Genomic DNA, 15,817 nt, shown 5'->3' with positions numbered 1-15,817 from the left:
GGCAATGGGGTGCAGTGGGCTTGAAATCAGAAGTCCCAGGGATAAGTTGTCTCTGATGTTTACTAATGGTGTGACCTTACACAACAATTCACATCCACACTCTGAACCTCAATTTCCTCTTTTGTAAACAGAAGATAATAACACCACTCTAGCTGACCTCACAAGAGCTATTGTGGAGATGAAATGAGGTCATGGATATGAAATCACTTTGAAAAGGGCAAGGTATTATACACAAGTGAGTGGATTTATTTTTTTGATTCAGCTTTGCTTTAGAAGGCTTAGGTGCTGATAGGGATGCTAGAGATTTTTTTTTTGAGAGGGTACTTAGTTCTTTTTATTGTTATCTTTTGTTTTTACATTGCCTATATTTCTCTCTTTTCCCTCTCCCAGAATGACATCCCACATAATGCAGATTTTTTTTTTCAAAAGAAAAGAGGAAGAAAAAAAAGGGGGAAATCATTTAAACAGAGCCATAACACACCCTCTCTCTTTCCCGAAATCTAACATGTCCAATGTTCCCTATTCATGGACCCCCTCCCTCACCTTTCTAAAGGAGTAAAGGGAGGCATCTTCAGGGCCAAATTTGCTCTTGGTAATTCTGCAATTTTCATTTTCGATTGTTTTATTCTTTCAATTTATATTGTAGTTGTTATTGTGTATATTGTATCCTTAGCCTCACTCACTCCACTCTGCAACAGTTCATGTAGATCTTTCCATGCTTTTCTGTATTCGTCATATACATAATTTCTTATAGCACAGTGATATGATATTACCTTCATGTACAGGTGTTTCTCCAATGGATACACACCTGTTCTGTTTTCCATTCTTTTATATGGTTGTATTTTTGTCCTCCCCATCTAGGCTAGAAGATCCTTGAGTACAAGGGCTTTATCTCCCACTTATTTATATTCCCTTTAGCACTGAACATCATGTTGAGTATGGTTAAACACTCAGTAAACATTTGCTGAATGAATGAATCTAAAAAGGAACTATCTCCTTCTGCAAAAAAATGTGAGGTCTTTGTCATTGAAGGCTGATCATCATGTGAACTTAAAGAAATTTTAATTATTGCCTACAACTAGAAGAACTTAGAAAATGAAATCATTAGAACCTTTGTCAAAATTTAAAGGGAAGCAGATCTTTCCTCTGCTTGGACTGGGAGCTCAATCCTAGACAAAAAGAGATCATTAAATTCCCAGCCTGCTTCTCCTAACACGACACAACAGTAACACTATTCACAGGACTGGCCCCAAATATATTTTTCTTATGATTTAGGCATATGAATTCCATGTATAAAATAACACTTGCTTAAAGTCAAGATTGGGTTCAAAGTAGACGTTCATTCAGCAAGTATTTAAAGAGTCCATATGCTTACCCAGCACTGAAGGGGGTGCAGTAAAAGCATACTACACAGCCTTTATCCTTTGAAATTTCACAGTCTGGTTGAGGAAACAAGGCATATACATGAAAAATGAAATAACATGTGAAGAGTACACGAGATAACACAAGGTCAGACAAGCATTTTAAAAACCACAACATTAAAAGCAATTTAGTGGGCCATGTAGTCCACCCTGCACCTAAGTATGCATCTTTTCTACAATATATTCATCAGAGTTTCTTTGTGAAGATTTCTAGTGCTGGGAGCCTCATCTTGCACTTTTAGACAGCTTTAATTGTTAAAAAAAAAAAAAAAGATTTCCTTTACACTACTCCAAAATCCACCTCTCTGCAATTTCTACCATTCCTCCAAATTCTGCATTTAATGAATGAATTCAGAAAAAAAAAATAAGAATGAGAAAAGAGGACAGGAAAGGAAGAGAGGGAGAGAGAGATCAGAATAAAGTAGAAATAATCAGGTAAAGTTTCATTGAATCACAGAGAGGACATTACAAGCTAAATCTACTCCCTTCATTTTACTGATGAGTAAACTAAGGCAGAAAGAGGTTAAGTGACTTGTCCAGGTTCATATAGCTAGTAAGTGTCTGAGGCAAGATTGAACCCCAGATTGTCCTGACTTCAAGCCCAACACTGTACCACCTCATTGATTCAAATTGGGCAATGGGATCTGGACAAGTGGTAAATAGCGGGAAGGAAAATGGTGTAGCAAAGTAGGAATCTAAGTTCAGTAGAACTCAAACTTCTCTAGCCCTTTCCTCACAATGCCACCCTATGAGTTAGGAATGTGCATGACATTTGGAGAAAACCATGATGGAAGAACAGTCTGATTGAAGTAAGGCATAAATTTTGGGGAACAGGACAAGATAAATATGGAGGAGGTGGAGGCGTGTTGCAGAGAGGTCTGTCATGCTCAATATCTTTAAGAAACCTTTCCCCTCCCACTTTCAATGTGTATTTTCCCCAGTGCCAGAGCTCTAGAGCCAAGTCAACAGCAAGGTTTTTAAAGCTAATATGAATCACTGAGTGAAGCTTCAAGAATTGAAACTATAGAGTATGCCCCTCTCCCCTCCTCATATATATGTGTATGTTTGTGTGTGTGTGTGTATGTATGTGCATAAAAATGTGTGTGTGTGTATATATACACATACATATGTGTACTTACATGTATATAATAATATATTTTTCTTTTTCTCCCTTTTAAAAAGATAACATTTTGAAATGGGTGGGAAATTATATTCAGGGCTGGCCTGTATATTCAGTTCAAGAAAGTAACTCATTAAAATAAAATGAGGGACAGAGCCAAGATGGCAGAGTGAAAGCAGTGACTTGCTTGAGCTCTCCCCCAAACCCCTCCAAATACCTGTAAAAAATGGCTCTAAACAAATTCTAAAGCAGCAGAACCCACAAAAAGACAGAGTGAAACAAATTGCCAGCACAAGACAACTTAGATGGTTGATCAGAAAGGTATGCCAGCCAGGAAGAGGAGCACAGTTCTGCATGGGCACAGCGAACCTGGAGCAGGCCTCAGAGGACTGAATCACAGGCAGCTGTGGCTGTTTCCAGACTTCTCAACCCATGAACGCCAAAGACAACTTAGAACGTCAATAGGAAAAGTCTGTTTCTGCAGCGAGAGAGAAGCTAGGTCTCAGCACCTCACCCCACCCCCTCCCCTTCCAAGCGTGGCCCTGGGGTGGTGGCTGCCTCCTGAGCTTCTGGCCCACAGACTGAGGGAGAATCAAATGGCTGATCAGAGGAGGATTGCAGAGATCTCTTTGCCGGTGCTGAGGCAGGACTCTCTTGCTTTGCCCATGCTTGGATCTGTGTCATGTTTCTGGGTGGCAATCCTGGGGTGAGGAGGAGTGCTGGCAGGGTGGGGAAACACCTCACCCCTTCATACCACCTTAGAAGAGCTGAAAATTTACAGGTCCTAGAAGTATCTCTGAAAACAGCTGTACAAACCCCCGAAACTTCAGACAGTACATTCTCCACATTGGAAGCAGACTCTTACCTTAACAAAGAGTTTAAAACTCAAGTAATTGGCTGGGATCATGAGCAAACCTTGCAAAAAAGAGTCAGACTATATTATCTTACTTTGGTGACAAAGATCAAAACATACAACCAGAAGAAGACAACAAAGTCAAAGCTCCTACATCCAAAGCCTCCAAGAAAAATATTGGAAGAGCTCAAAAGGGATTTTGAGGAGAAGTAGAGGAAAAATTGGGAAGAGAAATAAGAGTAATGCAAGAAAATCATGAAAAACAAGTCAACCGTTTGCTAAATGAGACCCAAAAAAAATACTGAAGAAAATAACACCTTAAAAAATAGCCTAACCCAAATGGCAAAAGAGGTCCAAAAAGCCAGTGAGGCTTTTTGCCCCAAAAAGCAAAAATTGGCCAAATGGAAAAGGAAGTCCAAAAGATCACTGAAGAAAATACTCCCTTAAAAATTAGAATAGAGTAATTGGAAGCTAGTGATTTTATAAGAAATCAAGACATTGTAAAACTAATCTAAAAGAATGAAAAATTAGAAAACAATGTGAAATATCTCATTGGAAAAACAACTGAGCTGGAAAATAGATCCAGGAGAGAAAATTTCAAAATTATTGCACTATCTGAAAGCCATGATCAAAAAAAAGAGCCTAGATATCATATTTCAAGAAATTATCAAGGAAAACTGCCCTGATATTTTAGAACCAGAGGGCAAAATAGAAATTGAAAAATTCACCGATCTCCTCCTGAAAGAGATCCCCAAAGGAAAACTTCTAGGAATATTGTAGCCAAATTCCAGAGTTCCCAGGTCAAGGAGAAAATATTACAAGCTGCCAGAAGGAAACAATTCAAGTACTGTGGAAACACAATCAGAATAACACAAGATTTAGCATCTTCTACATTAAAGGACTGCAGGGCATGGAACGTAATATTCCGGAGGACAAAGGAGATAGGATTACAACCAAGAATCACCTACCCAGCAAAATTGAGTATAATTCTTCAGGGGAAAAAATGGTCATTCAGTGAAATAGAGGACTTTCAAGCATTGTTGATGAAAAGACCAGAGCTGAATAGAAAATTTTACTTTCAAATACAAGATTCAAGTGGAACGTGAAGAGGTAAACAGGAGAGAGAAATCATAAGAGACTTACTAAGGTTGAATTGTTTATATTCCTGCATGGAAAGTTGATATTTATAACTCATGAGACCTTTGTCAGTATTAGGGTAGTTAGAGAGAAAAAATTATATGTAGATAGATAGATAGATAGATGGCACAGGATGAGTTGAAGATTAAGGGGTCATATCTGGAGAAAAAAATTAAGGGATAAGAGAGGATTATAATAGTAGAAGAAGAAAGGGAGAAGTAGAACAGGGTAAATTATCTCACAAAAAACCAGAAAAGAAAATGATCTTACAGTGGAGGGGAAATGGGGGAAGGTGAAAGGGAACAAGTGAATCTTATTCTCATAGGATTTGGCTTAAGGAGGGAATAATATACACACTCAATTGGGAATGGAAATCTGTCTTACCCCACAGGAAAATAGGGGGAGAAGGGAACAAGAGAGCAGGGGGGCAATAGAGAGGAGAGCAGATTGGGAAAGAGGGTAATCAGAAGCAAATACTTCTGAGGAGGGACAGGGTCAAAAGAAAGAATAGAATAAATGGGGGGGAGCAGGATAAGATTAAGGGAAATAGAGTTAGTTTTTCACAACATGTCTACTATGGAAGTGTTTTGCATAACTGCACATGCATAACCTATATTGCTTGCCTTTTCTATGAGGATGGGTGGGGAGTGAGGAAGGGAGAAAATTTGGAACCCAAAGTTTTAAAAACACATGTTTAAAAAAAATGTTTTCACATGCAACCAGGAAATAAGAAATACAGGAAATGGGATACAAAAATCTATCCTGCCCTACAGGAAAATAGAAGGGGAAGGGGATAAGATAAGGGAGGTGGAGATAGAAGGGAGGGCAGATTAGGGGAAGGGGTATTCAGAATGCATGCCATCCTGGGTGGGGGGAGGGGTGAGATGGGGTGAAAATTTGGAACTCAAAATCTTGTGGAAGTAAATGTTGACAACTAAAAATACATTTATATTAAAAAAATAAAATAAAATGGCCAGGGGCAGCTGGGTGGCACAGTGGATGGAATACTGGCCCTGGAATCAGGGGGACCTGAGTTCAAATCTAGCCTCAGACACTTGACACTTACTAGCTTTTTGACCCTGGGCAAGTCACTTAACCTCCTTGCCTAACCAAAATAAAATAAAATGGCCAAGATGTTTGATTGATGTATATGTGTGTGTGTGTGTGTGTGTGTGTGTGTGTGTGTGTGTGTATAAAATCTCCTAAAATAATACCTAGTCTAAAAATGTAGGGTTTTTTTAATAGTACAAAGTATAGAGTATAAGGCATTATAATTTCCCATGGAAGCTCTATGAAGTAATTTTGGGGGAAAACTAAAATGCAGTGCTCTGATCCCCGACCTGTGGAATTTTATGCTACAAGACTCTTATAGAATCAGAGCACTAATGTTAGGAAGGAACTTTGACACCAAAATAATAACAACGATAACAACTGACAACGTTTTAAGGTTTACTGAGTACTTCATACAGATTATCTCAATTTGGGTCTCATTACAACTAGTCTGTGTAACACATTAATTAATATGTTATTAATATTAGCATTAAATAATATTACATCACCCCCATTTGACAGATGTGGAAACTGAGGATGAGAGGCTAAATGACACGCCCAAAGTCACAGAACTAGTGTCAGATTCATGAACCCAATTCCAGTGATCTATCTATTACATGATGCCTCTACTTTAAACTTTGCCATATTTTATAAATGAACAAACAGAAGTCCCATAGTAGACTAGTACTACCATCATGTAACAGTATGGCTGCCTGTCCCATCCACAAACCCCTACCCTAAACACATGTGGGTGTGAAATAGATAATTTCTTGTCAAAGAACAGAGCTGCAAAAAAGCAGCATCTGTTTCCAAGCATTATTACATTATTTACCAGAGTTGCTACCGGAAATAAAGGGGTAGGGGGATTGAAGGACTTGAGAGGGTCTTGTAGGTCAGCCACTTGCAGAATTAAGTGTTTATAACATGGTAGTTTCTATAATCTGCTTCCTGTATGAATTAATGATAATTTACAATAAAGATTGTAAAGGATTGCATAGTAAGGACTTGTTAATGATATGTGTGTTTTTAATAAAATGATATATTTTCCATTAAAAAAAATTGAAGCTATAGCTGGTCCTTAAATCTAAAGACCTGTGACTTGTGAAGTAAGCAATGATGTGATAGCTGTAGCACCCCACAGAGAACTGAGGGAGGGCAGAGGGATACAAAGTAAAGGCTAGATAATTAACAAATTCAAAGAGAAATGATGTAACTGGGCAAGACTGGACAAGAGGAAAAGGACACTGAGAATTTAGAAATAATGGAGGACATAAATGGATAGATTAAATAAATAGTAGTCCTTGGGGAGCACCCCTCCCCACCCCAGGAAGGACTGGGAAATCCAGACTAATCCTTCTTCTGCTAGTGAATTTGAATTGATCCAGTCTGCCATTAAAGGCTAGGAGCCAGTCTGACTCTAGGCTCACTTTCATTTGCTTGACAGTCACAGGACAGCCCTCATTAATGTCACATCTGGCTGCACGCAAACAGCAGGTTTTGGGAAACCAAACCTGCCTGGGATTTTCAATGTTTGTTCTTAATTCTGATTCTAAACAGGACAACTGTATAGTCTTAAATTGTCCCCTCACTTGCTGTGTTTACACAACAGTGGCTCAACTGTTTTGATAGGAACAACACAAAGAAAATGTATGGATCCTGTGTGGGACAGAGACCATTCACTCAAAATAAAAACAAAGACTTACATACCTTGAAAGCAGAAAGGAGTTTATTGCTTTCTCATGAGAAAGAGTACGGCCCCTAGTTGTCATTGCCGGCCAAGAGAGTAGGAGTTGGGAGCTGCACCCTTGGCTTTTTATCCCCTAATGTGATGCCCCCTCCCACTCTCTTACCCCTTTCTCCTTTGACTGGGTACTGAGGGCGTACATTCTAAATGCAGCAGCTAATACCCAATAGAAGCAAACATGCCCGTGTTTGGAGTAGATGCATATGTGTACTAGGAAGTAGGAGCCACCATGCAACTGAGCTCCCCAACCCATGCTGATGTGGTGCTGGAGAAATAGAAACTTATCAGTGAAAATGGAAACTTAACTCAAGGCTTTCTGGAGGAACAAAAGTTAGGCCTGTGGGAACTGCACTGCAGGCCATCTCTCACATTCAGGCAGAGTGTTGGACAGAGATAAGAGCGTAGCAAGGAGGTAAGAGTATAGCAGGGAGATACTAATGAGGGAACTTCACTGTGAGCCATTCCTCACAATCCAATACATCTAGGGTTAGTCAGGCCCCCTGGGTGATTAGTGATCAGTCAGTCTGAGGGTTGGAAAATGGATCTCATTCCACCTTCCTAGATCTATAGGTAATCTTAGATCTTTTCGCCAATGCAACCACACCTTCCCCCTCCCCCCATCTGGTGGCCTTACAAGTGTGCAAACTCTTTCTTTCTGTCCCAGTGGGCTCCTCAACTTTGTTATTACCTAACCTTGATCCAAGCTTACACACCCATAACCCAGCCTCCCTCAACAGCAGCCCTAGGTGGCATAAGGGACAATTCTTCCTTATCCCAGTATATCCACTCTTGTGCCCCCAGATCACTTGCAAGCTACAGCAGATGCTCCTCAGCTGACTGTGTTCTGGGTCAGTGGCTGGGAATCTTCCCCATCTTCCTTTTTGTGGTACAAAATGAGTCACATGGGATGAGTAGGCATAGATGAGTTACAATCTGCATTACAGAATTCATTACATATTTTCCCCAAACCCATCCATCTTCTGAGCTTCCCTATAATTGTTGAGGACACCATCATCCTTCTAGGTTTGAAAACTTTGGTATCATCCTCAATTCTATACTGATGTTCACCCCTCACCATCCAAGCAGTTGCCAAATCTGCTCTTTTCTACCCCAGCAGCATCTTTTGCTACTGCCTTCTCTCTCTGCATCAACCACCTTAATATAGGACCTTATCACCACTCACCTGGACTAGTGCAATAGTGTCCTAATTCATCTTCCTGTTTCAAGTCTCTCCTCAGTCCAATCCATTCTGTCCAATCTCAGTCCAATCCACAGCTGCCAAAGTGATCTTCTTCAAGTGAAGGGATGACCATATATCTACCATACTCAAGAAATTTTGTGGTTCCCTACTGACTTTTAGAGCCAATGTATTCCATCTTTATCTCATCTTCTTAAAGAAATTATCAAAGTTTCACAATGTATACAAATATTAAGGTAGTGGTATGAGTACGTAACTTACAAATGAGTAAGCATGCATTTAACGGAGGTGTGTGATCAAAGATAGTTTACTGTTAGTGTTGTGATATCACAAAACTTTGAACACCACTGTTGTAGAGGAATGTACCCAAAGGCCCATTTGCTGCCTGCTTGAAGAAGATCATCAAACTAATGTATCCTCCAAATTTTGCACTAGGTAGTATAGCTTCAAATTTGGCATCTGTGTGCTATAAAGAGGTTTCAAGCTATTTTAAACCATCAACTTTCTTAGCTAATGATTTCTGAATAAAAGAAATAAAGAAAGTTCACTGGGGCAGGAGGGTAGTCAAATTCCTGGCAAGTATTTGTTTATAGTGTATGTACCTGATAAGGTCACGTGTTGTTCCTATGAACTGGGGTTCTTCACTGCAGTTCTGCTTCAGTGCTTCACCTAGGCATGACTGTGACTCATGCCACTCTATCAGTAGGCCCTATCAGAGTGGAAGGATTTTGAGTATGATCTCAGTTGTCTGTCATTTGCACTTATTTAAGCTAATCTTTAGAAAGAGAGAGTCAGCCAGCACCAGGAAGTTGGCCAACATTTGATAATTATTTCAGCCATAGCAATATATGAAAATCATTCCCCTTCCTGCTCCCTGGTAGAATGTAAACTCTTTGAGGGCAGGAATTATGGTTTTTTGTTTGTTCTTGTTCTTGTCTTTTTGTCTCCAGTGCCTAGCATAGGGTTTGACCCATAATAATGCTTGTTGAATGAATGAATGACTACCAAGGTCTGGCTTCATCTGGAATACAGTCCTTAATTTTGGACATCATATTTTAGGACCAACACTGACATACTTTACTGCATCCAAAGGAGGATAACCAAGCTAGGGAGTATACTGAAAACTCTAGAAAAAATGATGATGAACTGAAGGAACCCAGGTTGTTTATTTTGGAAAAGAAAAGATGGGAGCTATGATGGCTATTCATATCTTACATCTAACTATCACATATATGACTGTACCAGTCTCCATGATCTTCAACTATGAAATCATTCTCTTTGATCATAACTACCTTTCATTCCATCTCTTACTTTAGGTGACTTTTTCTAAATATATTCTTCATCCTCACCATAACTATCAGTCCATCCATCTCTCCTTTCTCATAGGTCTTCATCACTAGCGCTCTAATATTGTTTCTGTCCTTCACAAGTCGGCCAGTTAAAATATAATATCTCCCCCCACTCTCACTTAAAGTCCTTGTCCACTCATGGTTTACCAAAATCCAACTTGTGATTACTTCCAACATCTGGGATGCTGAATTTTTCTGGCAAAAATAATGAAATGAGAAGTCATGGACTCAAGGTGCAAAATGAGCATATGTGCACATATTTTTACATGACCAGTGTGGGGATTTGTTTTGCCTGATTATGCATGTTTCTTATAAGTAGTAGTTATTGTTGTTGTTTTATTGGAGGGGAGAGTAGAAGGGAAAGAAAATAAATTCTTGGTAAGTGAAAAAATTAAGTCACACAACCCTGCAAACTGTGTCTGCTATAAATTCATATTATCTAATTTACATTGGGATTTCACTGCTGCACAGCAATCTTTTTATACATCCCTTACTATCATATTTCTTGCAGCAGCTATTTCAAATCCTCTATATTGCTGGTGTCAAACACAAATGGAAAGGGGACCATTGAACCCCATATAAAAATCCCTGCCAACTGCGTATTGACTTAGAAGATTACATATTAACATTATCCATGTTCTATTGTATCTTAAAATTTATTTTGCTAAATATTTCCCAATTACATTTTAATCTGCTTTTGCTACACTCATTTACAACCTATGGGCTATGGGTTTGACACATCTGCTCTATGTTACCCTTTCGACCAAGGACTCTGACTCCTACTTGACTGAAAATAATAGAGTCCATGCTCCCTCTTCTTAACCTCCTTTGTAGGTTAAAATCTTTTTGCATTGCCCCCTACATACTCCACTCCTTTGTTCCAGAGTCTGAGGAAGATGTGTACCCCCAACTAACCATGGCCAGTTCCCTGTACATTTGCTCTTAATGCTATCCCCTCTGGGAACTTGGTCCCTCAATCGTTTCTTTTATCCTTCCTGCCTATATCAAGCCCAAGTTTCCCTTAACGTTGGGGTGGGGGACTTCATTTGACCATGCACTTAAGCTATTGTCCAAAATCTCTCCTCCCTTTTATAGTTAAAGGTCCTTAAAGAGTCATATCATTGCTTCTATTTCTTAACTTCCCACTGATTTCTTAATACCTTACATTTTGGCTTCCCACCCAACCCAATTGACTGAAACTGTTCTCTCTAAGGCTATTAATGATTCTTTAACCATTAAATCTTCTGCTTCCTTCAATATTCAGCTTAAATCCTACCTCCTGTATGAGGCCTTTCCCAGTTCTCTCTCCCCTCCACCCCCTAGTGCCTTCCCTCTGAGATTACCTTGTTTATTCTTTATATTATCTTGTATCTACCTAGTTATTTATGTGTTGTCTCTTCTATTAATATATAAGCTCTTTGGGAACAGGGACTGCTAATTGTCCACCTGTAGTGCCTGGCTAAGTCATGTATACTGATGGTCTAACTCAATGGACTACTCAGCCAACTGTATGTCCTAATCTTGGCAATAGGCATATTTTACCTGTTTCAGTGTTTCTAATCAAGGCATGTGATAAAGCAGTCAAGTTACAATATCCAGATCTTTTATTGGGGAAGAGCCTTTGAGGCTGTTTTGTATGTTCTTTACTATAAAGGAGGGTTCCACTGATGATGGTATTGGTATTGTGAAATGAATATACTATTTAAAATATATCAATAAAACATTTAAGCAAAAAAAAAATTCAATAAATGCTTAATAAATCCTCATTAGTTAACTGAGTTTTTCTTTTTCCTTATCCCATAATACCTCTGTACAGCTTTTGACATCATGACCACCCTTTCCTCTGACTTTCCTAGCTTTAGTGACGCCACTTTCTGTTGATTCTTCCCGTCTCTCTGACCAACTCCTCAATCTCTTTTCCTGAGTCATCGTCCATCTCCTGGCCCTTAAGAGTGTGAGTGTGTGAGTGTGTGTGGGTGGGTGTGTGTCTCATAAGATTCTGTTTGGGTCCCTCTTCTTTATGCCCTCTTTCTAATTGATCTCATTAATTCTCATGGATTAAATTATCATCTCATTCACATGGTTCCCAAATGTACATATTGAGTCTGTATCATTCCACTAAATCCTAGGCCCACATTGGCAACTGGCTGCTAGACATCTTCACCTAGGAGTTCTATCATCATCTCAAACTCAAGACCTGAAAAATGGAACTCAACACCTAAAACCAACCCAATTCAAACTTCCCTCTTTCTGTTGAAGGGGACCACCATTGTTCTGCTTAATCAGGTCGGAACATGAGTCATCCTGACCTTTTGTTTTTCCCCAACCTTCTCCCCCTCCCCCACCATACCTAATTAGTTGCTGACTGATGTTGTTCTACTTCCTCAGCATCCAGAGATACATCTGCTCCTTTTTTGTCATTTACTACCCTAATTATACTGCATCACCCCTTGTCTTGACTATCATAACTATTTTTTGTGCATCCCCATTGCTGAGCACAGTACTTTGTACATAGTATGTGCTTAACAAAGGCCTGTTGATGATTTACTGAATAAATATTTGTGAATCAAGTTGAAACACTAGAGATAATTGAGCAGAGAATGTATATATATACATATATATACACATATATACAAACATATATACATATATATTATATATACATATACATACATGTATACACATATATACACATATACACATATACACATATATATACACACACACATATATATACATATATATACATATATACACACATATACACAAACATATATACGTATATATTATATATATACATATACATACACATATACACATATATACACATATACACATATATACACACACACATATATATACATATATATATGCATATGTATATATATATACATGTATATATATATACATGTATATATATATACATATGCATATATATATATATATATATATATTATATATATATATACATATATATATATATATATATATATATGTACATCAGTTGCAAGGACTCCTGCTCAGCTTTGGGTTGGCCTTAGAGACCTCTGAGGTCTCTTCTAAATCAAGGAGTTCATGTTTTTACGTATTTCGTCTCTCTGTGTTGGACTATAAGAGTTTATATCCTCTTCTTCTGCTTCTATTTGCTAGAGGCTAAATTGAGAAGAGGGCTGAGAGCCAGCTTTTCCTCTGCAAAGGAACAAAAAGCCTGGAACCTTCTCAGGAAGTTACTGGTGGGGATTCAGACAAGGAAGCCTGTCAGAATTTGAGAGGAGGGCACTGATCAAGAGAACAAATCATCTGTCTGTGAGGGAAAGGGATTCTGTGAGGGGGAGACAGTGCCTGTGGGGCACTGCCAATCTGGGGAAAGGAAGCAAAGCCTGAATGAAATGGGAAAAAAGGGCCTGTTTACTCAGCCTCAGATTGAGGTTGGGGGAGGGGAGGGGAACGGGCTAGAAGAGGAAGTCAGGGCCCCAGAATATCAAAAAAGGTGGTAATATTATTAATAACGAGACATCATTTTACATCATGCTTCAAGATTTACACAAGCACCTTCTTCTCAACAACAGTGTTATATCAGCAGTGTAAGTGTTACTGTCCCTACTTTACAGATACAAAGAGTGAGGCTCACCTATGTGAAGTGACTTGCTCAGGATCACACAGCTAGTAAATGGCATAGTCAAAACTTGAACCGAGGTCTCTTTTATGAAACCTTTCCCAATTCCCTACTTCCCCCTCTATACACTGCTGCTACTGTCTCCCCCCATCACTTGCAAGGAAAATATAGGTGGTGGTGCAGAGAATAGACCACTATGCAAGGAATCAGGAAGACCTGAGTTCAAATCCAGATACTTATTAGCTGTGTGATGCTGGGCAAGTGACTTAACCTCTCAGATTTCTTGGTTTCCTCATCTATGAAATGGTGATAATAATATTCCCCTTCTGAGACTATTGTAAGGACCAAATAATATAAGTAAAATGCTTTGCATACTTCAAGCACTACATAAAAGCTAACTATAATTATTTTACATTTTCTTTTCATTTACTTATGTGTGTCTATGGTATTCCACCACCACCACCATGGAATGTAAGTTCCTTGGGGACAGGAACAATTTTATTTTTGTCTTTGTATTCCAAACACTTATCACAGTGAGTAGCACATAATAGGCCTTAATAAAATGCTTGTTGATTCATTGATTGACTCAAAGATCAGAACTATTCAATTCAGTTTTAATCAACAAATATTTATTAATCTAGTTCTGATGCCCTCATAATCAATGTGCTTCCATCCCATCTGAGAGGCCACAGAGTAAGAATGAGGAGGAAGACAGAAAAAGAAACGAACAAGGGACAGAAGAGTGAGACAGATTGGGCGTTCTGGCAATGCAGATAGGAGATAAAGTATCTCCCTTGGGGAGATATACTATCTCTCATTTACTAATATTGTTTGCTGTTGTTGTTTTCCTAACCAATGAAACATCACCTCTTTCCATCTCTCCCTTGGCTTCATCCCTCATGATTCTACCTTTACCCTCATAACAACCTCCTTTCACTCCATCCACTTTCCTAAGATGGCCTCACTTTTCTTCTGTTCAAAAGCTTGATCCCAGAACTAACCAATTTGACTTGATGTTGTTTTCTGCCCTTGGTCCCTTGCCCTCTTGTGCTATCATTGCTTACCCCTTTCCAAACCCCAACCTTGGATTCCATCCACCATCTTCTTTCTCTTCACTCACTTGCTGTCGAACACCATTGGAGAAACTCATACAACCATACTGGCCAACCACTCCAGTATCTTTGCCAAGAAAACCCCAAATGGGGTCATGAAGAGTTGGAACAACTGAAACAACTAAATAACAAAAGGGCAAGTCGCAATCTGTTTGCCTCAGTTTCCTCATATGTAAAATGGGTAGGTAAAACCTAGCTCCCAGGGTTGCTGTGAGGATCAAATGGGATAATATTTGTTAAAACAAACAAACAAAAAAGCTTAGTACAGTGCCTCACACAGATTAAGAGCTATATAAAGGCTTATTTCTTTCCCTTTCTCTATAAAAAAAAATCATTTTGATCCCTTTTCCCATTAACATTCATTTTCTGGCCTCTCTTCAAAACTGAATATTTGCATGAAGAAATGCCTGCTGGAAATATTTTTCCTTTAAAAAATTCATGAAGACAAGGAATTCTAAGGAGAATTGAAAGTAGCAGACTTCTGGATGATGGTCTTTCATGATGCTGCCTTCCCACCCTCAGTGGTGTTTCATGGAGCAAGTGCTAACACCATTTCACTCACATTAAGTGCGAGCTCTTTCAATGCCAGAAGTAACTGGCTGACTATGTTGTAATTCTCCACTTGGATCCATTTCATACATAAAAATCAAATGGCTTCTGCATCATTTATCTGTTTGTATTTACTGCTGCCTCAGCCAATGTCATCTTGTCTTTACAGTCACCCAATAAGCCAACAATTCCTCAAGAGAAAATCCGGCCTCTGACAAGTCTAGATCACCCTCAGAGTCCTTTCTATGATCCTGAGGGAGGTTCCATCACTCAGGTAGCAAGAGTTGTCATCGAGAGAATTGCACGAAAGGTATGGGAGTGTGCCTTCCACTGGATGGGGGACCAGGCAATAATCTGAGTCAGCAACCTATCACCAGCATTGTCCTAACCCCATTCCAGCCAGACAACATTAACCCCTCCTAATTCTCAAGAGTCTAAATCGACTCCAGGTTCCACCTAGTCCAGCCCTTCTCCCAAAGAATGAATTCTATCCATAGTAGGCCTGAAAAATAGTTTTTCAGTCCCAAGGCAATCCATTTGATTTTTTGACAACTATAATTCTTAGGAAGCTTCTTTAAATTTATTTTGACCAAAAAATTCTCCTGTGTTTCACCTACTTGTTTAGTTCTTCTTTCTGAGACCAAGAAAATGTCTGATATTTCTACATG

General features: G+C 39.0%; 1 protein-coding gene across 1 annotated transcript in view; it reads left to right on the top strand.

Moving 5' to 3' along the window:
- SPON1 (spondin 1) overlaps positions 1 to 15,817 on the top strand; it is a 385,860-nt gene that overhangs the window by 349,281 nt on the left and 20,762 nt on the right. Inside the window, 1 exon segment of the mRNA XM_021005269.2 lies at positions 15,319 to 15,459. Coding sequence (XP_020860928.1) covers positions 15,319 to 15,459 — 141 coding nt within the window.

Source organism: Phascolarctos cinereus, unplaced genomic scaffold (assembly GCF_003287225.1).
Source record: "Phascolarctos cinereus isolate Bilbo 61053 unplaced genomic scaffold, phaCin_HiC Scaffold_9;HRSCAF=440, whole genome shotgun sequence".
Classification (NCBI taxonomy): Eukaryota; Metazoa; Chordata; class Mammalia; order Diprotodontia; family Phascolarctidae; genus Phascolarctos; species Phascolarctos cinereus.
The sequence above is the reverse complement of the archived record's forward strand: the minus strand, read 5'-3'. Positions and strand labels throughout refer to the sequence as shown.